The 25,578-nt window shown below is 42.3% G+C and overlaps 1 protein-coding gene across 1 annotated transcript in view; it reads right to left on the reverse strand.

The window, feature by feature from the left end:
* Positions 1 to 7,009: 7,009 nt before the first annotated feature.
* ENOSF1 (enolase superfamily member 1) overlaps positions 7,010 to 25,578 on the reverse strand; it is a 74,309-nt gene continuing 55,740 nt past the window's right edge. The window contains 8 exon segments of the mRNA XM_044294865.1: positions 7,010 to 7,908; positions 10,783 to 10,864; positions 12,614 to 12,713; positions 18,798 to 18,927; positions 21,676 to 21,717; positions 23,136 to 23,270; positions 24,949 to 25,010; positions 25,013 to 25,035. Coding sequence (XP_044150800.1) covers positions 7,801 to 7,908; positions 10,783 to 10,864; positions 12,614 to 12,713; positions 18,798 to 18,927; positions 21,676 to 21,717; positions 23,136 to 23,270; positions 24,949 to 25,010; positions 25,013 to 25,035 — 682 coding nt within the window. The 3' untranslated portion in view covers positions 7,010 to 7,800.

The raw sequence follows: 25,578 nt of genomic DNA on the forward strand, positions 1-25,578 counted from the left end.
AACTCTTGAGAGCTGGCTGCCCCAAGACTCTGCACATCACGTGACCCTTGGGTAATGTATATTTTGTTTTATGTAGTATTGATCTAAATTAATTGGCTTGATACTTAGCCAGATACCCGCGCATTTGCGGACGTGTAACATTAGTTGCTACATCGGTATTTTCTCTGATTTCAGTTACGATGCATATAACTGAAAAGAGGGGATAATATTGGAGAAACTCTTTGTTGGGAATCTTTGAATTCCCTAGTTTGATATCAAGCCAATAATTTATAAGTTTTGGTGCAATACTACCATTATCTGAAAGATTGGTCATCATTTTTGCGCGGAGCAAGGGCTCGTATCTGTCATCTTCTTGATTGAGTTTTCCGCATAATCCATTGATTGTATATCTCTCACAGATTTAAAGCTGTATTGCATAATATTCTTGTGTTGGTTGAGTAGTATTTTGGTGGTATCATATAGTGGTGAATTCTGGGTACTGCATATCATTGTATATTATTGAAATTTATATTGATTCATTTTTGTTTGTATTTTAACCTATTGCATAATAAACCATTTATATTTTTGCATAGACGCTTGTACCCTGTTTTACTGATTGCACAAAATAATCAGGTTCTTGATTGAACTCTTTGAGATGTTTATGTCCATCTAACGGGTCAATATAGTTTGCATAATTTTTCTTTTGACCCGATATTTTTTTTAAAAAATATTTATATAAAGCATTTGCTTTATATACCCGACATAAAATGGAGGCCCCAGCGAGATCGAGTTAATTCTTTGATTATTTGTGCAAATAGTAAACCGTTCCATACGTTTCTTGGCTAACCAGATTATTCATAGATCTGTGTATAACTTTATTGTAAGAAAATGAGTGCAGCCGGTAGTGAAGCCGGTTGTGATGTTGCAACAGGAGATTGTCCATCTAGCCCGGAGCAGTTAATCCACAACGTTGTTGAATATGTAAATTCACATTTAGATTTGGATCATGATGTGGCTGCATGGATAAGTGAGTTGCAGGCAGAAGCCAAGAGAGAATGTGTGGATGTATGGACGCCACTTGGCACAGTCAGGAGACAACTAACTTATCTTGATGTGCTTAGAAATACCGCAGGTAAAAACCAACACCTCCTAAATATGTTGCCATCAATTTTGTATGCATTATTAGAGGTCAGCATTTTCTCAGAGAGTAGACATATGCATATAACGAAAATGAAAGCATATATATCCCATATGGAAGAAAGATTAGAATCTGCAAAGGCATCGATCGAGGACTTAAAATGTGAGCTCGATCACAGCCATGCTGCCTATCACAAATTAAAAAGTGAGGCAGAGGAGCTGCACATCCGTTATAGCAGTCTGCAGCAAACAAATGAACTAAGCCAAACTGTAGCTGATGTTCAAGGTGATCTGTCCGATCATGAGGGATCTCCAGACCCTCCAATTCTCACACCCCAAAATGTAGATATGTCATCATCACATGCTCTTAAAGCGCAATCCATCCCAGACCTTAAGCCCCCTGAGGGTGATGGCATGATTACACAGGAGGTCTTAACCCATTTCAGTCAGGCGTGTCAAGCTGTAACCGCCTTACTAGGCGCTAGCGACGCAAAAGGACACAGAAGTGCCCCTCCACGTCCTCTTCTAGAGAGGAATGTTAGGGTTAAGTCACCTGTGCCAAGTGGGTCTGATGGAAGTGAGCGGAGCGTGAGTGATTGTGACAGTGATGTGGGAAAGCATGTGATCCATTCCCTACCACGCAGGCATAAGATTGCCCATCAGGTGGATGACAGTTTCAGACGACCAACATATGCTGAGGTGGTCTCTAGAAAGAAAAATACTCAGTGTTCAGAAAAGGATCGGAACTCCTCGAGTATTATTAAGTTTTTAAATGTCACTGTGCCCAAATTCTCTAAAAAGGGTTCTCCTGAAATTGCCAATCACTTAGAACTGTACCAGTCCACCATGGATTCTTTAAAATTGTATTCTGATGCAGACAGGATCAGATTCCTACCATGGGCATTTGATGGTAAATATCGCCACTACTTTATTTCATTTAGGGAGAGGGGAATTCAGGATTGGCAGGATGTTTTACATGAGGTCAAATTAGAATTCGGACCTTACCGTACTGTGACTGCTGCAAAACGTGATATTTATAAACTCACATGTAGACCCAATCAAAGTCCCCGGGAATTCCTCCCTATCCTTAAAAATGCCTATGGGTTGGCGTATAGATCCCCAAACTGGGAGTCTGAGGAGTTCAAACAGCTGTTTTATGATGCAATGCCCATGCAAATTAAACTTAGCTTGGCCAGAGACATTGATCTCAAAGCTCCCTTGGACAGGTTGGTGACGGCTGCCACCTCACTGTATAACATCAGTGAATGCCATGCTACAGGTGAGAGGAGATATAAAAAGTCCCCAGAACAAAGCATAGCAGAAGCTAAGGTAAACCCTAGCTTCAAATTTGAAACGCAGCCACGTAAATACCCTCAGTCTACAGGACCTATCCAACAAACCCAGCGACAACAGTTAGGACCCAAGCAAACAAGACCTCAGAGCCCCAATGGGCCAGAGGGGGATAACTCCAGTGCTGGCAGGTCTAACTACCGTCCCCAATATTACAATAGGGGTCCCCAAGGGGGATGCAGACGCTGGAACAACAGGCCCAGACAACAGAAGGAAAATAGGCCTGAATCCCCTACCTCACCTAGAAGTCGGTCACCCACTTCTAATAAGGGCGCACCAGAGGTCCAAACTGTGCGCAAACCAAACAATCGTTTGGATCAGTTGGCAGATCAAGTGGCCAAATTACAGGAGATCGTTAGTAAAATGTCCCAGGTGTCAACTGGAAAACAGCCTGAGTCTTTTTTAGGGGCAACTGCAGGACCCAGCTCAGCCCCATAATGCAGGCAGGGCAGGGTCAGAGCCCAGGCCGGTGTAAGGCTACTGAGATAGTTGTAAAAGAATCTAATGTGATTTCTAATCCTACTTTGCCTTGCAGTGTTCTTGTCCCTAAAATTGAGGCCAAGGAGGAGATGTCTAACATGTTATCTATATTACAGTCTAATCATGATGATTCCTGCACTAATGTGTCTTCTCCAGTGAGTGATCCTATCATCTCAGCGTCCACCTGCGAGCTGCCGTCTGTAAGCTGTGATGTGATCCAGTGTTCTCCGAAGGTGGGGGCTGCTGCTGCTGCCACCGCGAGCAGCAAGAATTCCAAGAATTCATCAGAGGTCGCGACGCTGCAGAAAGATCAAATCCTTAACAAATGTCAAATAAGTGATCACCCTAATTTTTTATGTGATTTGTTTCAGATAGAAGGCCGATATTTTCTTGATTCCTATCTCCAAGATGAACTTATCGGACCAGTCAGGGGTTTACTTGACACAGGATCACAAGCCACTATATTGTCATATGGTTACTTCAAACAAGTATTAGAGGTGACAGCAAAGAAGCCGAAACTGAAATCGTTTGATGGCTCTTTGATAAGTGTCGACAGAGACACTTTGCAGCTCACCAATACATAGAGAATCTACGTAAGCACCTTCAACATGCTTTTGCATTTGCCCAGAAGAATCTGGAGAAAGCAGCAGTAAGCGCAAAAACCCACTATGATCTGAAGACTACTCAAAAGGAGTACCAACTTTCCGATCAGGTTTATCTCTATAACTTCGCCCGGGATCAGGTGAAGGAAAGGAAGTTCCTGCCTTCCTGGAAGGGACCCTATGTCGTCACTGACAAATTGTTACCTGTGGTCTACAAGATCAAAATTCCTAAGGGGGATGAATTTATAGAGAAATGGGTGCACATTAATCAATTACGTGTTTGTCATCCTAGGTCACAACTTCGCCAAATGGAAAGATTGCCGGATGATGAAGAGTAAAGAGATAACAAGGTTCCAGCTAAAGACGGAAACCCAGGATTGGTATAGTATGAACATACAAATGAACTAACCTATCCTCATGTATTTTCCTCTGTAACTAATTATCTCTTGACTCACTTTTGTATCGAGAACTTGCTCTGTCCAAGAAAAGAAACGATGCCAAATCAAAGATGTATGGTAATATTAACTCTTTTCTTGCAGGAGTGATAAAAAGTGGAAGATGTATGTACTTATGTTTGTCATACAATATATTACAGGCGCAAAATGGCACAAAGGGTTGTTGCCGTTATCTACATCGTCCTGATCTTGGGGAAGGAGTTCCAGGCCGAGCCGATTGCTGTACCAGGCCCTTCATCTGGGATCATGCTACAGGATACCACGGGATTCATCTTGACGAATAAGAGGATTCTATCCCAAAAGATCTACGTCAGTTTGGACCCACGTGTCTTCGTCGAGAGACAGTTCAACATTTCTGAGATTTCGTCTCCGGAGATAAAGAGTTGGTATCAAATGCACATCGGCTATTCCCAAGAAAGAGTTACACAAATCCTGGAACAGACAAGGAAAACCATGACCAGAGAACAGTTTTCAACAAGTCGACCACCAAAGCGGTTCATTTCTGCAATTACAGCCGCCATAATCTTTGCCGTAGTGGGCACTGTCATTGCCACCGGTGTATCAGCTGTTAATTCCATCTCCATTAAGACATTGGAACTTGAGATCGGTTCACTGAAAAGGAACCTAATGAGTATTCATGCAGAGATGGAGAATCAGAAGAAACATTTATCGGATTTATATTCCGTTGTAGAGGATACTGTCGTTACTACCAACTTACACTCAAAGTTATTGACTCATTCAATAAATCTTCATGAGAGTCACGAACAGTTTAAACAAGAACTAATGTCTCTGAAGACTCTGAATGAAAAGCCCTTTGTGACATTCCAATGTAACCCAACTTCTCTATTGGATTACATTGTAATGAAGGGGGATTTTGTTGTGCTTTTTCATAAGTTTAAACAGTTATACTTACTTATTTTAGTTATAATGGGTATTCATTGCCTTTAAGAGCAATGTTGATTTATATTCACTGTTTTGTATGAAGTTTCATGTAGGCCAAAGTAAGTCCATGAGAAGATTACTGTGCTGTTCGAAAACTAGTGTTATTGTAACAATATATTATACATTTAGAAAGTTAGAAGATACACCGCACCTGCAGATTCTGAGGCTTTATTGTTTTTCCTATCTGAACATGAATTCCACAGTGTGAGAATGGTCTAGATGTTCCTCAAAGTATATATTCATGTATCAAAGTTTGTCCCTCAGCCCTGAGATAAAGCCCCAGATGTCAGAGGTGTGAAGTGTTGAAAATATTAGGCATGTATGAGTTAACCCTTAATGGTATGATGCTTATTGCTTATACAACAGTGCCATCTAGATATAAGCGGTTAATACTACATCAGTAGCAAAATTGCATTCTGGGTAGTATTATGACGCCATGCTCCTTATCCATGCACACACCCCTCCAACAATGATTGGAAAGTTCCAAACTCGGAGGGCGTGTCCATCTGATAAGTTTTGGGTTAAGAAACCAGTTACCAGAAAAAAAAAAAAAGGAGAAAAAAGGGAGAAAAAGAAAGAAAGAGAAAACAAACATTTGGATTATAGATCTCTGGAGAATCATTTGGATTATCGGGAAAAACTCTTGAGAGCTGGCTGCCCCAAGACTCTGCACATCACGTGACCCTTGGGTAATGTATATTTTGTTTTATGTAGTATTAATCTAAATTAATTGGCTTGATACTTAGCCAGATACCCGCGCATTTGCGGACGTGTAACATTAGTTGCTACATCGGTATTTTCTCTGATTTCAGTTACGATGCATATAACTGAAAAGAGGGGATAATATTGGAGAAACTCTTTGTTGGGAATCTTTGAATTCCCTAGTTTGATATCAAGCCAATAATTTATAAGTTTTGGTGCAATACTACCATTATCTGAAAGATTGGTCATCATTTTTGCGCGGAGCAAGGGCTCGTATCTGTCATCTTCTTGATTGAGTTTTCCGCATAATCCATTGATTGTATATCTCTCACAGATTTAAAGCTGTATTGCATAATATTCTTGTGTTGGTTGAGTAGTATTTTGGTGGTATCATATAGTGGTGAATTCTGGGTACTGCATATCATTGTATATTATTGAAATTTATATTGATTCATTTTTGTTTGTATTTTAACCTATTGCATAATAAACCATTTATATTTTTGCATAGACGCTTGTACCCTGTTTTACTGATTGCACAAAATAATCAGGTTCTTGATTGAACTCTTTGAGATGTTTATGTCCATCTAACGGGTCAATATAGTTTGCATAATTTTTGACCCGATATTTTTTAAAAAAAATATTTATATAAAGCATTTGCTTTATATACCCGACAAAAGGGGCCGAAAGTCCAACGAGTACCTTTAGGCTTTACAGGATTGCTCACAATTTAGCCCCACCCAAAATGCCAGAACAGTAAACACATCCCACAAATGACCCCATTTCGGAAAGTAGACACCCCAAGGTATTCACTGAGGGGCATAGTGAGTCTGTGGGAGATTATTTTTTTTTGCCACAAGTTAGCAGAAATGGAAACTTTATTATTATTTTTTTCCCTCATAAAAGTGTCATTTTCCGCTAACTTGTGAAAAAAAATTAAATCATACATGAACTCACCATGCATCTCTGTGAATACTTTGGGGTGTCTTCTTTCTAAAATGGGGTCATTTGGGGGGTATTTATACTATCCTGGCATTCTAGCACCGCAAGAAACATGACAGGTGCTCAGAAAGTCAGAGCTGCTTCAAAATGCGGAAATTCACATTTTTGTACCATAGTTTGTAAACGCTATAACTTTTGAGCAAACCAATAAATATACACTTATTGGATTTTTATCAAAGACATGTAGCACAATAAATTCTGACACAAACTTGTATAGAAATGTAATTATTTTTGAACAATTTAACCAGAGAAAGTTGAAAATACACTTTTTTTTGAAAATTGCGGCCTATTTTTATTAATTTCGGAAAAACGAAAAATCTCAGCAGCAATCAAATACCACCAAAAGAAAGCTGTATTTGTCAGAAGAAAAGGAGGTAAAATTCATTTGGGTGCCAAGTTGCATGACCAAGCAATAAACCGTTAACGCTGTGAAGTGCCGATTTGTAAAAAAAAAGGGCCTGGTCACTAGGGGGGTATAAACCAGTGGTTAAAGAGAAGCTGTCACCACTATCTTGGACTATTATCTGCAGTAATACATGAGTCCAGATCACTACTTCTTGCTATATTTCTACCGGCCGCCTTTCCTGTGCTGTCATTATGTTGGCACAGCAGTCTAGACTGTATTTCTGTTTAGCTTTGAGTGACAGCGGGGGAACAGGGGTTATAGGAAAATAAAAAAATTACATAGTTAATACTGTAGAAAAAGACAAGTTCAACCAAGGATGTGATCTGGACTGTTTACGTGCAGTACTAGTCATGTGTTACTGCGGATAATAGCCCAGAATCCTGGTGACGGATTATCTTTTAAGCTGAACATAAGTATAGACGAGTCAAATGTGATATAGATATGTTGTAAAGAGATGATTGATTAGGGCTGATAATACGGTGTCTGCTACATACATCAATTACTGAGTGATCAAAGGGATATGTCTTTAGTAGTAAGAGGTAGTATATCCTACTGATATGCCATCATGGGGGTTCAACTGGTGGGACCCCCCCCCTAATCCTCAGAATGAAGGATTACTGCTGCCGGTGGGAATGGCCCTTTGAACGAGGATACATATGTGTACAATAAGCGTGGGCTGTAAATACGATTATTTTCAGTTGCTTACGCCAGAAGTCTGAGGCCATGTGTTTAGCTTCGCCTATACTTTCTAAATTTCTGCCTTTTTCTCATGAATTAGCTGCTGCCAGATTGCTCCGCTAGGGAACTGGTACGATAACACTGAGTCTTCTTTCATTTCAGTGGAATATCCTGGATCCTGAAAGAGGGGAGAATGATTGATTGGTTAATTTGTTTGCACTGATATTAGACAAGTGTGTGAGGAGACGGACCTTAATAAAGGTTGTGGGCTTTTTCCACTTTCCGATGGATAGGCAGTTGTCAGGAACGAATCATGGTTTCCCAATAATTGCCTGAACGCTGAGCGTAGGGGAGCGTTTATATTCCACACTCATATCTGTATGGGGATGAATGATTGCTACTGTGATTGTTCCGACACATGACTTTTTACATAGGACTGCTGACAAATGCTGATTTATGTGCCTTGTTCATCGTATGGTCTCAGGCACTTTTGCACAGGGCAGGTATCGGGAATGAGTATTTTCTATGAATGCTCGTTACCAATAATTGCCCTGATAAAAGAACCTTTTATTGTTGCAGTCGAAGCTTGGTTTGCGTTCACACAGGGAAAGGATTCAGTTTGCTGCACTAGCACTGTATCTAAATGTCTTGTTTGTGCTGACACATAGTACACAGGGCACGTGGACCCCCAGCCCTTCCCTTAGATATGCCCTTGCGCATATTCTGCTTACAGCATGCAATTTTAACAATGAAATTCATGGTATGATCACATGGTTCAGTTATGTGAGCTTCAGCACGCTCCAATTAACTAACTAGGACTGCAGTGTTTAGGCGGTCCTCATTGTTAATGGCCATTGCCAATGAAAACAATAAACTGCGCATGGCTGTCCGGTACTCTGCTGAAACGCAGCTGTGCCAAGTGCTCATACCCTCAAGGATCAGCATGCTGTAACCAATATTTCTTACTCCTGCTGTACTTGCTCCTGGCAAAATAATATTAATAACTTGAGATGAATTTATTCACACAAATCTTTGTCCATCAAAAAGATTTCTTCACCAGCAAGGGGCTGTCCCTGCTGCTCATAAGGCCCCCACCTCACTCACCGCTTGATTGACAGGGCTGGCATCTCGCCTGGCCCTGGCATTCTTGTGCCCATACTGCTGCAGCAGCATAGTCTCTAAGCCTGTGCCGCTACTTGGAGCAGTGGTGCAGGCGCGAGGTTGTCAGGGCAAGATGTCCCCCCAACCCTCAGTCAAGAAGCAGGGACAGCCCCTGGCTGCTTAAGAACTCTTTATGATGAGCAAATCCATTTGCTCATCTCTACTAATAACTGCTGGAAAGAATGAGTACTATTACATAGATCTTCAGTCATCTTACCTACAGAGATTGGGGAGTTATGGTATGGTAGTACCATGCAGCTTGGTACATTATTTGCCATAATCTTCCAGTTTGTATCTTACATATATGGTTAAAAACACCATTCTTGGAAAGGGGGTTGTCTCCTTAATGACTAACTATGTAGTGTGCGCAAACAGAGCTGCTCCCATTTAGGTGGGAAGGCCGTGGCGTGGAATTACCCCACTGATGTTTAATGTCTTATTTGGCCCCATCTATACTAATAAAAGCCCTGTGTACGTGCTCAGGGCTGGTGTCCGTGCGTGTGTGCCGATTATAGAAGTGCACAGCGGACACACACACACACACACACACACACCCCAATCCAGGTCGCAGAGCCGGGCTCGGGGGCACATCGGCGGGACAGCAGCGCTCAGGGAGGAGGACGCCGGGATCCTGGCACAGCGGCTTTCATACTCTGCCCGGAGCACACGGGACAGCAAAGCCGTCACAGATCCCAGGGAGCCGTCCACACTGAGTCGGCTATCTTACTCATTATGCTGTTTCCCCACACGCGCAGTGCGGCCAGACGCCGCTCCATCAGCACACACTCCACAGACACTACATGTGCAGCATCCTATTGTAATGGCAGCGGGGGGCAGTCACTGTATTGCACCGGCCCCGCTCACTTACTACATGGTGAGGCAGGAGGACAGGCGGGTGGCCAGGCACTGGTAGAGTAACTCACTAAGTGATGCCCCTGCTCCGCCGACTGCATGAATGAAGCAGGCGCATGACGTAGTGAGTTACGCTGCCAGTGCCTGGCTGCCCGCCCGGCCTCCTGCCTCACCATGTAGTAAGTGAAGAAGTGAAGATCATTATTACAGGTATTCAAAGTATTACTACTCTGAGTGGGGCCGGTGCAATACAGTGACTGCACCGGGCCCCGCTGCCATTACATTCACACTAAACAGCGACACTGTTATGCGGGGATCTGTGGATGACACATAGCATAAGATGCTATGTGTCATCCAGAGATACCCCCATAACAGTGTCATCCACAAATACCCCCAAAACAGTGTCATCCACAGATCCCCTCATAACAGTGCCATCCACAGATCCCCCATAACAGTGCCATTCACACAGATCCCCCATAACAGTACCATTCACAGATCCCCCCATAACTACCATTCACAGATACCCCCATAACAGTGTGATCCACAGATCCCCTATCACAGTGCCAGCACTACTGTTCTAGCGCCCGTTATTGTAACGAGCTTAATGTCTAGTTCATTATAATGTGGGGTGGGACGGAGGTCCGGCTGCAGCACGGCGAACAAGCCGAGAGCCGGCCGGTGAAAAACCGCAGCGTGCTGTAGCCTGCTGGACCCTGCTGCCGCAAGTGTGAAAGTAGCCATTGCAGTTGCATCATCCAATGATACTTCTATAGCAAAGCACAGTGTGGCATCTAGTATAACTCAAAACTAATAAACCAACATGATACTAGCTGTACTGCTGAAAAGAAACAGTATGGCAAATGTGATGACTCCACTGCATAGTTAATGAATTTGTGCTTGTCACTAGGTAGTGCTACATTGTACTGTACAAGTAGTCCTGACAACCACCTATGCTTATAGAATCTGGCACATTATTGTCATTGTCAGCCATTGAGTTACAGCACCAAATCCATGGCATGTTCAGAAGTTTTTACATTACCGTTGGAGGCATATAAGCTGCATTGCGGATAGTCACCGGGTGTTTAAAATGTTCATGCAGATGATCCACATATTCACACATCCTATAATATAGAGAAAAATTGGAGATTGTGAAACCATGTTCTCCAACTAGCCTGTAAAGAGGGCTCTTTGGATGACCATAGCTGCCCAGATGCTAGACAATGTAGTGTTATGGGACTGTGTCGTATGTATAGGTAATCTGGTGCCATAATATAATTTTGCATTTCTTTAGTGCTGAAATCGATGAGACCCCAGGATTTTTACCATTGTCCCCCTAGGTGAATCAGTTAGGCTACTTTCACACTTGCGGGTAGCAGTGTCCGGCATGTTGTTTCGACGAGTGAACTGCGCGTTTTTGCGTTTTCATTTTTCTTCCAGAGTCAAACGTTGTTTTTTTTTCGTTCACAAAAAATCCAAATGGGGGGAAAAAATGCAATTCTGCCACAGTTTTATGGACTTTGTCCCTACGGTGTTCTCTGTGTGGATAAACTGACATTTGCCATTCATTCTCTGGGTCAGTACGATTACAACGATACCACATATGCATAGGTTTTTGTATGTTTTAATACTAAAAAAGTAATAACTTTTGAAAGATTTTTTTTTTTTTTACATTGCCATATTCTGACCCCCATAACTTTTCTTTTTTTTTTGTTATTTCTACTAAGGTGTGTCGGGGCTAATTTTTTTTGCGTGACGATCTGTAGTTTTTATTGATACCAATTTGTAGTGTGTGTGACTTTTTGATCACATTGTATTCCATTTTTTTGGGTAAGAGAAGTGATGGAAAAAAAATTGCCATTTTGATATTTCTGTTACAACATTCCCCATATGGGATATTTTTATATTTTAATAGTACGGGCGTTTTCGGATTTGGCGATGCCAATGATGTTTATATTTTTTATTGTTTGTGTTTATTTTTTTTATTCTAGGGAAAGGGGGGGTGATTTTAAATTTGTATTTTTTTTTTGTAGCCCCTCTAGGGAGGCTACAATATCCACAATTTTTTATTTATTTTTATGGCTTTTGCTATTATCCTATGTTGGCCAACATTAGGAACTGCAGCTTTATTACAGTGGGTCTCTTGAGAGATACTCAGCGTATTAGAATTAATGACTGGCTTCCACGATCACCGCATGGGGGAGCCGGTCTTAACCCGGAAGTGTGCATATTATTGCCCGTTGCAGACATGAGCCGTAGGCCTCTGTTGTTTGAAACAGCAGAGACCTGCCGGCTATGGTGCCCGCTGAATGCGCGAGTGGGTGCCATGTTTAAAGACCCTCATTGTTGGGAGCCTAAGGGTTAAAGGAGTTTCCGAGACTTTAATACTGATGACCTATCCTCTGGATAGGTCATCAGTATCTGATCGGTGGGGGTTCAACTCCCGAGATCCCTAACGATCAGATACTGATGAACTACCCAGAGGATAGTGTATACAATATATCGATCTGCACTGCGGGAAATAGAGTGGCGGTGCACGTGTCCTAGGGCAGGCGTCCCATGTAGATAAAAGGACCGTCCCTCGCTGTTAGTATATAATCTTGTGATTTATTGTCACATTCCAGTGACTCGTTTCGGCATACAATCTGCCTTTATCAAACTGTGAACAAACAAATTTGTTTGTTCACAGTTTGATAAAGGCAGATTGTATGCCGAAACGCCCAGAGGTTCGGTCATTAGTATAAAAAAAAACTTTTACATCAGCATGTTGTAAGATTATTTTTGTTTGTGCAAGTGGGAATGTACATACATTATAAAGGTCTTGGATTTATCTACCTGAAAACCAGTGATGTATGTAAAATACATAAACATACCTGTTTTCTAGGCTTCCTGAGACTGAGATGTAATCAAATATGATCAGGTGTTGAACCAGTTCACAGAGACCAACTCCTCCAGCGTGAGGACAGACAGGAACTAAACAAATGCAAATAAAGCGCACTCTTATTACATGAAAATTATTATTAAAGTGTAACTGCCGTTTCATTTTTTTATACCCTAATAGTTATAGTACACCCTGCTTTTAAATACTTTTGTGCTTTAAAGAGGACTTTTCATGTTTTTTTTTACTAATTGAGATAAATACCTTTACCTGCAGGGTACCCCACACTGATGCTGCCACCCTGATTTCGCTCCTGCGCCCCACTGTGTTCCCCCATAGTTTTCCCGCTCAGTATGCTAATACTGATCATTGGTACAGGGAGGAGGAGACGCCAGGGTTTCTCAATGGGCGTCTCCTTCTCCCTGGCTGTGCCGCGATCCAATCACAGCGGCGAGCGTGACAGCCAGTTGCATGGTACTGTCATTTTTTTTTGTCTATTTTTAATATAGAGAAAGGGGGGTGATTAGAATTTTTATAAATTTTAAAACTTTTTTTTTTTCCACACTTTTTTCCCCTAGGGAACTTAAACGTGCTCATCTAATTGTTTCTCCCATAGACTGCACTGAAATACCATTGCAGAGTATGGGAGATTAAATACGTTCCTAAGGAGCCCTGCCGACACTTCCTAAGGTTTGAGGTTACCACATCAAATGAACGGCTCCCTTAATCAGATGCCGTGATCAAAATTGGGGTTAAATGTCTGATTGGTGTTATCGCCTATCACAGACATTAGCTTCTGGTGTTTGCTATGTAAAACTGGCATCCAGCGGCCATGTTGCCAGCTCTGCTTCTGAGCGTGCGCCATGTGTGAATACCAGACTTCCACTGTACATGTACGGCAGTGGTCCAGAAAGGAGTTAAAAATCGTAATTGTGTGCTGTCATCCAATTCCTCTTGAACAATTAGGAGGTGGAATATTTGTTACCAGAAAGTTTCATTTCCTGGAGTTCATAAGCTGTAAAATGTACTCACCCTTCCCTTTTGCCTCCAAATAAATTTCATTACTGCATATGATACCCATTTGTAATACAACAAAGCCTATATACAGGGCCAGATGGTGATCTAAAGGATTTGGCCATTAAACAGCACTTTGATCAAATTTGTAATATACAGTAATACGTTGTTGTCTCCCTCTGAGCCACGCCGCCCCTTGTTTTTAGTGTATATCTGCATCACTGTTTACACAGCCCTCCGGTCCCAACATGGAACTTATAGAGGGAATGTGACCAGACCCATCCATCAGCAGTCTCCATTGGATAACACTGCATATGCGATAGTTACCGATGTCAAGCACTGATGGATCTGGTCACTTGCCCCTCCATCAGTGACCATGTTGGGACTGAAGAGCTGTGTAAACAGGTAGGCGGCGCTGCTGATCAAAGGGCTGTTTCCAGCATAATTGTAGAAAACTGTATTAAAGGGTTTAACCCAAGAATAATGTAAAAAAAAAAAAAATGAAAATCAGACATCATATAAATCATATAATATTTGATAGTCTTTCTAACAAAGCTAGAACCAGCCCTGTATCTCTCTTGAATCCAGAGATCTCCACATTTATTACCCCAATTTCTCTGCTAGGTTTATTTCAAATTGGCAGCTCAGGGCATGTCCTTTATGCTACGTCTGTCTCCCTATCATACCTCAGGGGCGTGTCTTTACTGCTACAGCTCTCTTCCTATCACAGTTTAGGGGGCATGTCTTATCTGCTCTAGGTCTCTCCCTGTAACTGTCACAGCTTCTAACAGTAGATATAGCTGGGGCAGTTGAATAGTGGAACTCAGGATGTGTGACCACTTTAGCAAGGTGGACAGGGAAATAAGGAAAAGCACAAACAGCAGGTGGTGTTATACAGATACACCTTGTTGAATAACTCAGTGGCTATACTAAATGTTTAACTACATGCAGTTACAAAAGTATTCAGATCTGGGTGCTGGTTCAAAAAATTTAGAATATTTTTTGTGGGACAACCCCTTTAATTAATTTTTTTATAATGCCAATTAACATGTCTTTTCTATCCGGCAATGAATCATTAATCCATTTGTGTGCTTAACTATGGGCTGTGTTATGAGACATTATGAAATTGAAGTGAACTGGTGGTTCACTGCTCAAGGGTTAACACTGTGATTCACTGCTAAAAGGTTTATATTCAGATTCACCATTTCAAAATGTTTACTGTGATGATGATTTGTGCACTGAGCATCCTAAATGGTTGTATATAGGTAATAACTAGTTAACTTGTCAGTCTTTATTTAGTTGCCAGGAGACTGGAGTCTGGCCCTGATACCCCTGGATTGTAAAGTAGAGAGTGTGTAGCCAGCAAAGCTAGTATGTTTGTGTTGATGAAAAGTAGGCATAAGAAGAAGCCTTATCCAGATAACACCATTCCTGAAAGTAGAGACCTGCCAGAAAGTAACTTTACTAAGAGTTATCCCCATATAGAAAGAAAGCATTGAATATTTACAGAAGGTTGAGAACCATTTTAAATGCTGCACTAGAGTGAGCTGCTAAGTTAAACACACGTACAGTACAGACCAAAAGTTTGGACACACCTTCTCATTCAAAGAGTTATCTTTATTTTCATGACTATGAAAATTGTAGATTCACACTGAAGGCATCAAAACTATGAATTAACACATGTGGAATTATATACATAACAAAAAAGTGTGAAACAACTGAAAATATGTCCTATTCTAGGTTCTTCAAAGTAGCCACCTTTTGCTTTGATTACTGCTTTGCACACTCTTGGCATTCTCTTGATGAGCTTCAAGAGGTAGTCACCTGAAATGGTTTTCACTTCACAGGTGTGCCCTGTCAGGTTTAATAAGTGGGATTTCTTGCCTTATAAATGGGGTTGGGACCATCAGTTGCGTTGTGGAGAAGTCAGGTGGATACACAGCTGATAGTCTTACTGAATAGACTGTTACAATTTGTATTATGGCAAGAAAAAAGCTAAGTAAAGAAAAACGAGTGGCCATCATTACTTTAAGAAATCAAGGTCAGTCAGTCCGAAAAATTGGGAAAACTTTGAAAGTGTCCCCAAGTGCAGTCACAAAAACCATCAAGCGCTACAAATAAACTGGCTCACATGCAGACCACCCCAGGAAAGGAAGACCAAGAGTCACCTCTGCTGCGGAGGATAAGTTCATCCGAGTCACCAGCCTCAGAAATCGCAGGTTAACAGCAGCTCAGATTAGAGACCAGGTCAATGCCACACAGAGTTCTAGCAGCAGAAACATCTCTAGAACAACTGTTAAGAGGAGACTGTGTGAATCAGGTCTTCATGGTAGAATATCTGCTAGGAAACCACTGCTAAGGACAGGCAACAAGCAGAAGAGACTTGTTTGGGCTAAAGAACACAAGGAATGGACATTAGACCAGTGGAAATCTGTGCTTTGGTCTGATGAGTCCAAATTTGAGATCTTTGGTTCCAACCACTGTGTCTTTGTGCGACGCAGAAAAGGTGAACGGATGGACTCTACATGCCTGGTTCCCACCGTGAAGCATGGAGGAGGAGGTGTGATGGTGTGGGGATGCTTTGCTGGTGACACTGTTGGGGATTTATTCAAAATTGAAGGCATACTGAACCAGCATGGCTACCACAGCATCTTGCAGCGGCATGCTATTCCATCCGGTTTGCGTTTAGTTGGACCATCATTTATTTTTCAACAGGACAATGACCCCAAACACACCTCCAGGCTGTGTAAGGGCTATTTGACCATGAAGGAGAGTGATGGGGTGCTGCGCCAGATGACCTGGCCTCCACAGTCACCGGACCTGAACCCAATCAAGATGGTTTGGGGTGAGCTGGACCGCAGAGTGAAGGCAAAAGGGCCAACAAGTGCTAAGCATCTCTGGGAACTCCTTCAAGACTGTTGGAAGACCATTTCAGGTGACTACCTCTTGAAGCTCATCAAGAGAATGCCAAGAGTGTGCAAAGCAGTAATCAAAGCAAAAGGTGGCTACTTTGAAGAACCTAGAATAGGACATATTTTCAGTTGTTTCACACTTTTTTGTTATGTATATAATTCCACATGTGTTAATTCATAGTTTTGATGCCTTCAGTGTGAATCTACAATTTTCATAGTCATGAAAATAAAGAAAACTCTTTGAATGAGAAGGTGTGTCCAAACTTTTGGTTTGTACTGTATATGACAATAGATTTTACTGCATGTTGAAAGGGTTAATTGCTTTAGGCACCCATCACATTTCTGAGTAAGAATGGTCATCCATTGAAGGACTGCATCCTGCAGAAGGGAACTACAGAAATTATATTGAGAGTGAATGCACAACTTTATTATTTGGAAAGATTCCATAGTGTATCTAGCGAGAGACTCAAGTCAGGGAGTACCATCATTGCCACCTTCTCTATACAGTACAGCTTTTGGGAAAAACCTACTCTGTGAAATACCTCAAGACAGTACCCGCTGAATAGATTTATACTTTGACAGAGAGTCACAGTATAAGAGAGTAAAAGTGAGACTTTACTTATTCTAACCACACGGGCCCTGTCATTGCCTCCATGATCTGCCAACCCTCATGCTTGCACCTTACTGCATGCCCTCCTGCCTTGCATCCTACTGCTCATCTGCCTAACACCAAGTGCACCCCAGCCACCAGGCAGGAGACCCCAAAGCAGTGTGTGTGCCCCGAGTGGAAGAAGGGTTGTGTCCCTCCACTCACTGCATGTGTGGCCCAGGTAGCACTAGAGGGAGGGATTAGCCATCGAGAGGACTACAATCATACCTGTTGCCATCGCCACCACTCCCACCCTCTCTAGCTCCTACCACTGTGCCTCCCCTGTGCCCCGGCGCACTGCAAATTCTAAACCCTTGATGCAAACTTCAAGTTTACTGTAGATTGGTTTGTACATTATCTACTGAATTTAATATTGATGTTTTTTTTTTTTTTTATGAAAACAAACCCTGTCTATTTGCACTATTGGACAATATACACATCATAGGGGCGTGTCCTGTCTTCTGTAAATTCTATCCTTCCCCTAGAACGAGACAGGCAGCCAAAATATTATTTAGCCCTATGTCTGTGAAGGGAGGCAGGGAATTTGTAGCGCTGTAAAAGTTTAAAAGGGGTTATCTTACTTGAATAGGACTGAGCTCCACCTAGGCCACATGACTGATGGTCATGACGTCACTGGCCTAGGGTAAGCATCGAGAGGCTCAGAGAAGCAACGGGGCCATCTCAAACATGATCAGCGGGGGTCCTGGCTGTAAGATCCCCACCGATCAGATGCTGATAAGCTATCCAGAGGATAGGTTATCAGTTACAAAGAGTCAGATAACCCCCTTTAAATAGCTTCAACATCTATAAAGATAGTGTTTTGGGGACCAAAATATTAATAAACAATTCTTCATACGAGTTATTGATCTCTGGGGGTCTGACTCTTGGGACACCCTTGCCGATCAGCTGGTGGCAAGGGCTGCTGCACTTGGGCAAGCACTGTGGCCCCTGCCTGTGAAGTCCCATGGCCTTTGTGCAGGTCAGTCCCATTCAAGTTAATAGGATTGAGCTGAAATACCAAGCACGTCTACAACACCTCTTCAAACAGCTGATCAGTGGGGGTGCTGAGTGTCAGACCCTAATGATATGATATCCATGGAAAACACCTTTAATAAGCACAACTTAAAAAAAAAACTATAGGGCACATTTATTAAGACTGGACCGGTCTTAATAAAGCCGTATAGCTGGTGGAGGATCTGCTGAAGTTCTGAAGAGGCGCAGGCCTCTCCATAACTTCGGCGCATCCAGCGTCAGTTCTAAATGTAAGACAGCTTCCGTGCTGTCTTACATTTAGACAATTTTCTACGCCTAACACAGGCATAGAAAATGATGATTGAGACGGGCCTGTCGGCCCCTCCGCCCACAATTTTAGACCTGGCGCAAGAGGGGAGAAGTCGCAGATAGAATTGCGCCGTCATCTGCGCCTGAAATATGCCTAATTTTGATGTATTTCAGAATAGTAAATGACCCCCTATAGGTCCACCAGCACGGAGTGCTGATATATTGGTAAAAATATATAATATGAGAATTGAACATGTGACTGTCTGATGTCCTGTAGCAGTTGTGTATCCCCTGCTGTTTCTGGATTATAATTATAGTCTTACTATTGAATTTCCTGGCCATGAGCAGAACAGAAAGGTTTTCATTCACACTTCCCAGTCTGCAGCTGTCGATCTGGAGATACTGAAGGGCATGGGCTTGTAGGAACTGTTTAAACATTACTCTGTTGTGGCACTGAGCAAAGAAAAATACAAAGACATACTATTCAGAAATAATGGTAAAAACAGGTTGAAGATATTAAAGGGGGTGTCCACTCCAGTGGTACTCCAGTGCTGCTCCAAATGAAGTGAATGGAAGCAGTGCTGCAGTTACAAGCTCTGTTCACTGCAGAATGGATGGAGCTGTGTAGTCCCCACACTGGAGCTACTCTCAAACAGCTGATTGTCTGGGTGTCAGACTCCTGCCAATCAGACATTGATAGCCTATCCTGAGGAAAGGCCATCAATAGTAAAGGAGTGAACAATCCCTTTAAGGCTTCAGCAAATCAGGCTTCAAATTTAAATATTTTATTAAACGCAACCCAACTTTAAGCATTTCTCTTTGTGTAAATACACAGACCAGTCATATTATTATGACCACCAGCTAATATCCAGTAACTACCATGTGTAGCACGGACAGCAGCTGGATGGGCTGGGAGTGACTCAATAAGGTCCTGGTAGGTTGTCACAGGTATCTGGAGCCACGATGACTGCAGTGCGTCTCACAGCTGCTGGAGGGTGCAAGGCGGAGGATCCATGGAGCAAACAAGACAGTCAAAGTGGTCCCACAGATGCTCAGTTGGGTTCCAGCCTGGGGATTAGGAGGCCAGGGTAGTACTTGGAAGTCTCGCTCATGCTCTTCCAACCAATGTCGGACATTTCCAGCTGTATAACATGTCACAATGCGTTGCTGGAGGATCCCATGTGCCCCAGGGAAGACAATCAGCATGTATGGGTGTACGTGATCTGCTAGGATGGATTCATACCCAAATCGGTTGAATGTGCCTTCCACATGGATGAATGGGACCGGTAAATGCTATGAAAACATTTCCCTGACCATAATGCTGCCATCACCAGCTTGTGTTCTTCCAGCAATGGTTGCAGGGTGTTTGTTCTCTGACGTTTCTTGCCTGACATGCCAATGTCCATGCATTCGATGAAGCAGAAAACATGACTCATCAGAGAAGGCAACCCATTGCTAATCAGCGGATTTATAATTCCAACATTGCTGTGAAAATATAAGCATTTTCTGCCAATTCGTTAGAAGAGGTGCAGTCATTATTCCTTCTGCTTCGGAGACCCATACGTAGTCAGGTTTGCTGAACTGACGTTTCTCCATTGTAGCCTGTTGGTCCACCCTTATGTACCTTATATACCAACCAAGCCAGCTCACCCCACGTGACTTCCTTCATGAGCTATGCGTAAGTAGGAAATGGTCATAATAATGTGACTCAACGGTGTATTCGTGGTCTAATAATTATAGTCTAATAATAATAATCTTTATATAGCACTTTAGAACTGGTGCCATATACAATATTCCTGTACTTAAAGGGAACCTGTCATGTTAAATATGGTGTCTGAGCTGCAGGCAGCATGTAATAGAGCAGGAGGAACTGAGCAGAATTGATATATAGTTTTGTGGGAAAAGATTCAGTAAAACTTGTGTTTTATACCTATTCCTGCTCATTCTGGGCTTTGAAGCCCAGGAGGCGGTCCTATCAGTGACATCCTGCCCTCTATGACTCTGTATACAGAGATAGCTGTCAGTCACTGATAGGACCGCCTCCTGGACTTCAAAGGCCAGAATGAGCAGGAATATAAATGTAATCTTTTTTCCCAGAAAACACAATATTAATCTGCTCAGCTCCTCCTGCTCTATAACATACTTCCTGCAGATTACATTCTATTTACATGGTGACAGGTTCCCTTTAAGAGCTTTTTAACATCTGAGCTGAGCAGAAGACAAAAATAACCGATGTGTGACGGAACAGAGGTTTTTGTTTTTGAAAGTTAATAGATGACAGATATAAAGGGAATATGTTCTGTTTGTATCCGTCATTCAATTAGTTTTTTTTTCTGACAGACCACAAGAACGGAAATCTCATCGCAGATGTGAACAAGCCATACATTTCTTTTTAGGCTATTTAAAGGCCCAATATACAACTTTCCAATCATTTTTTTTTTATTGCTCCAACACATCTAAAAATCTAATTGATTGAAAATATCCTTTGATATTGTATCCACAGCTCCTAAATAGTCCTATGTTTCCCTCTGGTGTCTGCCATACCCTGTGTAGTCTGATGCTGCAGTCACACTCCCTTCCATCTGTCTGTAAATAATTAAAGGGTTTCTCTGAGACTTGGAACCAGTGGTCGGGGTGGGGGGCATGATGTAGAAGTTAAAAAAATGACTACTTTTTGCAGAACATTTTGGGTCCAAAGCTAAGCTCCTTTGTCACACTTCCACTCAGTTCAACAGGGAACCAGATGTGGCGGAGATGGGAGCTTGGAGCTGGACCTAGAACACTTTCTTTCTTTTTTACTTGTACAGTATGCCTATTTACCTGATCATTGGTTTTGACTCTCCTGACCCCAAACCATTGGTTCAGAGTCAAGGAGAACCCACTAAATGACAATAAATAGCTACTTGTTAAGTATTAGAGCATTTCTATGGAATCGTTAAGGTAGTATACAGTATAATTCCATGAACTATAAGTGTTTTCTAAATCCAGCTGCTAGGGAGGCTACCTTCTGATAGACTTCTTCGTCTGCCCTGCTAGCTGGGCTCTTAGTTCAAGAAGTAGAATAGTCTCCTGTCTGTCTGCCTTTAATCTAGTCCCTCTGATCAAGGGTCACCAAGTCTGCAGCTGTTAACCTCTCAGATTCCTGTAGTCTATCTGCAGCTGTCACATGGCAGCCCCGTTAATATGTACAGTAGCACTCACTTGTTCTCCTGTAGCAACTCCGATTCCCAGGGGTGCTAGAGCCTAAATAAGAAATAACATCACTTTGAAGCAGTTTTAGCTACAGCATATTGACCACAGAATCATTTGTTTCCACAATGCGTCCGTCATACTAAAAAATTATAAGTATGCTACGGTAGTGTGATTCTTTGACAAAAATGAATCCTTTGCTGACTATGTTGTCTAGTTTACATAAGCAGGCCCAGATTAACTAATCATAAAAAGCTTAGAGTAAGCTTAGACTTGCACTTGTATCAGAGGGGCTCAGACTGGATAATAAATCTGGTGCAGGGGTAGACACTTTTCTCTGACTCTTTTCTATGGGTTGGCTTACTTCAGACAGAATTGCACCAAAATGGTGCACCTTGGGCCCTGCCCCTTTCCTGTGAAGCTCTTCCCATTTTCCACTACGTCCAAATACTTTTCTAACATGTCGGAAAAAATGTGTGGAAACCCTAGGTGTGCCAATTTGACAGACACATTAGTAAATCTGGGCCACAGTGCTTATGGTATATGTTTCTATTAGATTGGTGGAGGTCTCATGAGATTGGGGTTTCTGTACCTTGAAATGAATGGAGCAGCAGATGAAGTATGCACTGTGCCACTTCATTCCTTCTCCATGGGACTGCCAGACATAACAGAACATTGTACTCTTCTATCTCCAGCAGTTTCATAGAGAATGAATGGAATGGCACGTGACAGTAATGTGATCAGATGAGTCCATGAAGAGACCAAGATTGACATCTAGCATACAGCATGCTCAATGTTGCAGCCTCAAACAAAACAAATCTAGGGCAACAGAATAGGATTGTACTGCTGCTGGAGCAATGGGAAAATCCTCCATTGTTTCAAGTTTCAAATATATAGTTTTGTGGGAAAAGATTAAGTATAACTTGAACTTAAATTTCCATGAATTAAAAAAAATGCCATAAGATGGAGCCTAGCTATAAGTGGGTGTAGAACTATTGCATCTGCGTTCTGGTGCCTGATGGGGCCCAAAAGGCCCCATAGATATGTAGGAACGGAAGAAAACAGAGTTATAAATGGAGTTGCTGTTAATGTAGTCATTCTATATATTGCAATGTTACTAATTTACATTAAAACTGCAGTCCATTCTGCAGACAGCGTGTTATAGAGCAGGAGGAGCTGAGCAGATTGATATATAGTTTTATGGGAAAAGATTCAGTATAACATATTTTATTGATCTAAACCTTTGCTCAGTCTGGGCTTAGGAGTCCTTGACAGTCTAGCCTACATAGGTTTACATACAAAGATAGCTGTCGCTCTCTGATTAGGACTGTAGACTGGCCCCAGGTCCAGATGCAGCTAGTACCTATTCACCCGGTGTAGCTATGCTCTCCCTGCCTTATAGCACTATCTTAATTCATGGAGATGGGACAGTCATGTGTGAAATTAACAGTTTATGTATCTGCACTCATTACCTTGGAAATGGTTCCATGACCAAGTATATCATCTGGTGAAGTTGGCTCCTCGATCCATAGGGGTTTGAACAAAGCTAATTCTTTTACCCAGGAAATCGCTTCATTTACATCCCATCTCTGGTTTGCATCAAGCATCTTAGGCAAGGTAAAAACAGAAGTTGTGAATTTTCTTTTTTCACAATTTAAAGGGGTTATCCAAGAGTGAGTCAGACCTCCCAGAGTGGCCAACCCGCGGTAGAGATCATACTTATCTGGTTCTCACCACTGGGTTTGGCGACTGATGCTCCCAGGATGGTTTTTCCTCTGTTTCCCGTGCTGAGATCAACATCCATCGATGGGGGGCATGTGACCGCTGCAGCCAATCACTTGCCGCAGTGGTTGATTTGCTACCCTCGCGTTGCGCTGAACCCAGCTGTAGGGGCCAGGTAAGTATGACTGTGGGTTGGCCACTCTGGGAGGTCTGCCTTTCTCTTGGATAACCTTGGATAGCCCATTAATGTTGTTTAACTTCAGCAAATGGAATTTTTCATGTAGACAAAGTTAATACAGGGCGCTTACTAATGTATTGTGATTGTCTATACTTCCTACTTTGCTGTCTTGATTCATTTTTCCATTAAGCTGGGGCCGCAGGAGTGTGCACTTTTTTCTATAGTGTACAAGCACAGCCACTGCTGCTGGACTGCGGGGTGGTCGTAGCCATGGAAGCGAGAAGTGTTTAATGTGATGGAAAAATGAATCCAGACAGCAAAGGGGGCAATATGGATAATCACAATACATTAGTAAGTGCCTTGTATTACCTTATTGACATGCTTGAATCATTTCACACTATTGGGAAATTCTGTTTAAAGATATTTTCTGGCCCCCACCATCAGTATTTGATCGGCGAGGTCCAACACCCCACACCTTTGCCAATCAGCTGTTCTACAGTAGCTGCCCCTATTTACTACATTGGGAGCAGCACTATAATTTCCAGCTCCATCCTGTCCTGGGGCAGACTGGGAACTTAAAATGGTCACGGAAAAAATACTAAAAGTGGCCCCGTTTTGTAGTTGGGTACAAACTGATTGAAGGCAGGGTCAGCAATGTGTGGCACATTATACCACCCCAACAGAGCCAAATACCACAATCCATCATAAAATACCGATAGCAGCACAAAAGACATCCCCAAAAACTTCCACTGGCCGGCTGTGAAGAGGGTCCATGCAGCCCCCCGGGAAATTTCCCTGTAAGGTCTATGGCCAATCCACCCCCGACTACACACAACAGACTTAGGCCTCATGCACACGGCCGTTGTTTTGGTCCGCATCCGAGCTGAAGTTTTGGTGGGTCGGATGCGGACCCATTCAGTTCAATGGGACCGCAAAAGATGCGGACAGCACTCTGTGTGCTGTCCGCAACCGTTGCTCCGTTCCGTGGCCACGCAATAAAAATATAGCATGTACTATTCTTGTCTGTTTTGCGGACAAGAATAGGCATTTCTACAATGGGCTGCCCATTCTGTTCCGCAAATTGCGGAAGGCACACGGGCGGCTTCCGTTTTTTGCGGATTCACGGTTTGCAGACCGCAAAAAACGGAACGGTCGTGTGCATGAGGCCTTAGCTGCAGTTTCAGCACTGGAACTATTGTAGAACAGCTGATATAAATGGCCTATCCTGAGGATAGACCATTAGAAATGGACTGGAAAAGAATAGTGAGTTTAGATTTATTTTCTGATGGTTGCTACTTTTTTGCTTTGTACACCCACATGCCAGCAGGGGTGGATTCAGAGCGGACATAGATATCTATATCAACACCTTGTTTACTTGTTCATACCAGTTTATTGTCAGGTCCGATCATGTCCCGGATAAGCTTGCATCTTCTAATGTCATCTTGTAATCAGCCCCAACTTTTACTTTAAATCTGAGGATGGACACACTAGTAAGTACAGCTGAAAATATACATATGTACGTGATTTGAAACCAATGGACACAGGGGACTAGTGCATCAATTGAGCTTGTTTAACACACACAAAATGTTTCCTGTTCTCCTAAACCCTGATAATTACATGGAAAGGTAAACAATAATCTGTGTTGCTTTTCTAATATTGCCTAATCCTGGCAAACAATGCTGAGAGTAAATGGCAAACACATTTACTGTAATCAAATAAGATAAAAAATTCTTACCACATTATACTTGTATTCAAATAATACTGAATGCTCTTTAATTATATATATTTAAAGGTTTGTCCAAGTTGTTTTATTACAGAGCTTTCCTGCTGGGAGCCAGTTGAAATAATCAAAAACAAAAATCCTTTCCCAAGCCCCATCAGATCCAGACCTGTTTCTCTGTCCTATTCACCCTGGCTAAAGCTGTGATAAATTGGTTTGGCTGCAGTGGTGACATCCTGTATACTGTTGCAGCCAACCACTGGCCTCAGTGGTGTACGGCTGAGGTCAATGATTG

Source organism: Bufo gargarizans, chromosome 5, assembly GCF_014858855.1.
Source record: "Bufo gargarizans isolate SCDJY-AF-19 chromosome 5, ASM1485885v1, whole genome shotgun sequence".
NCBI lineage: Eukaryota > Metazoa > Chordata > Amphibia > Anura > Bufonidae > Bufo > Bufo gargarizans.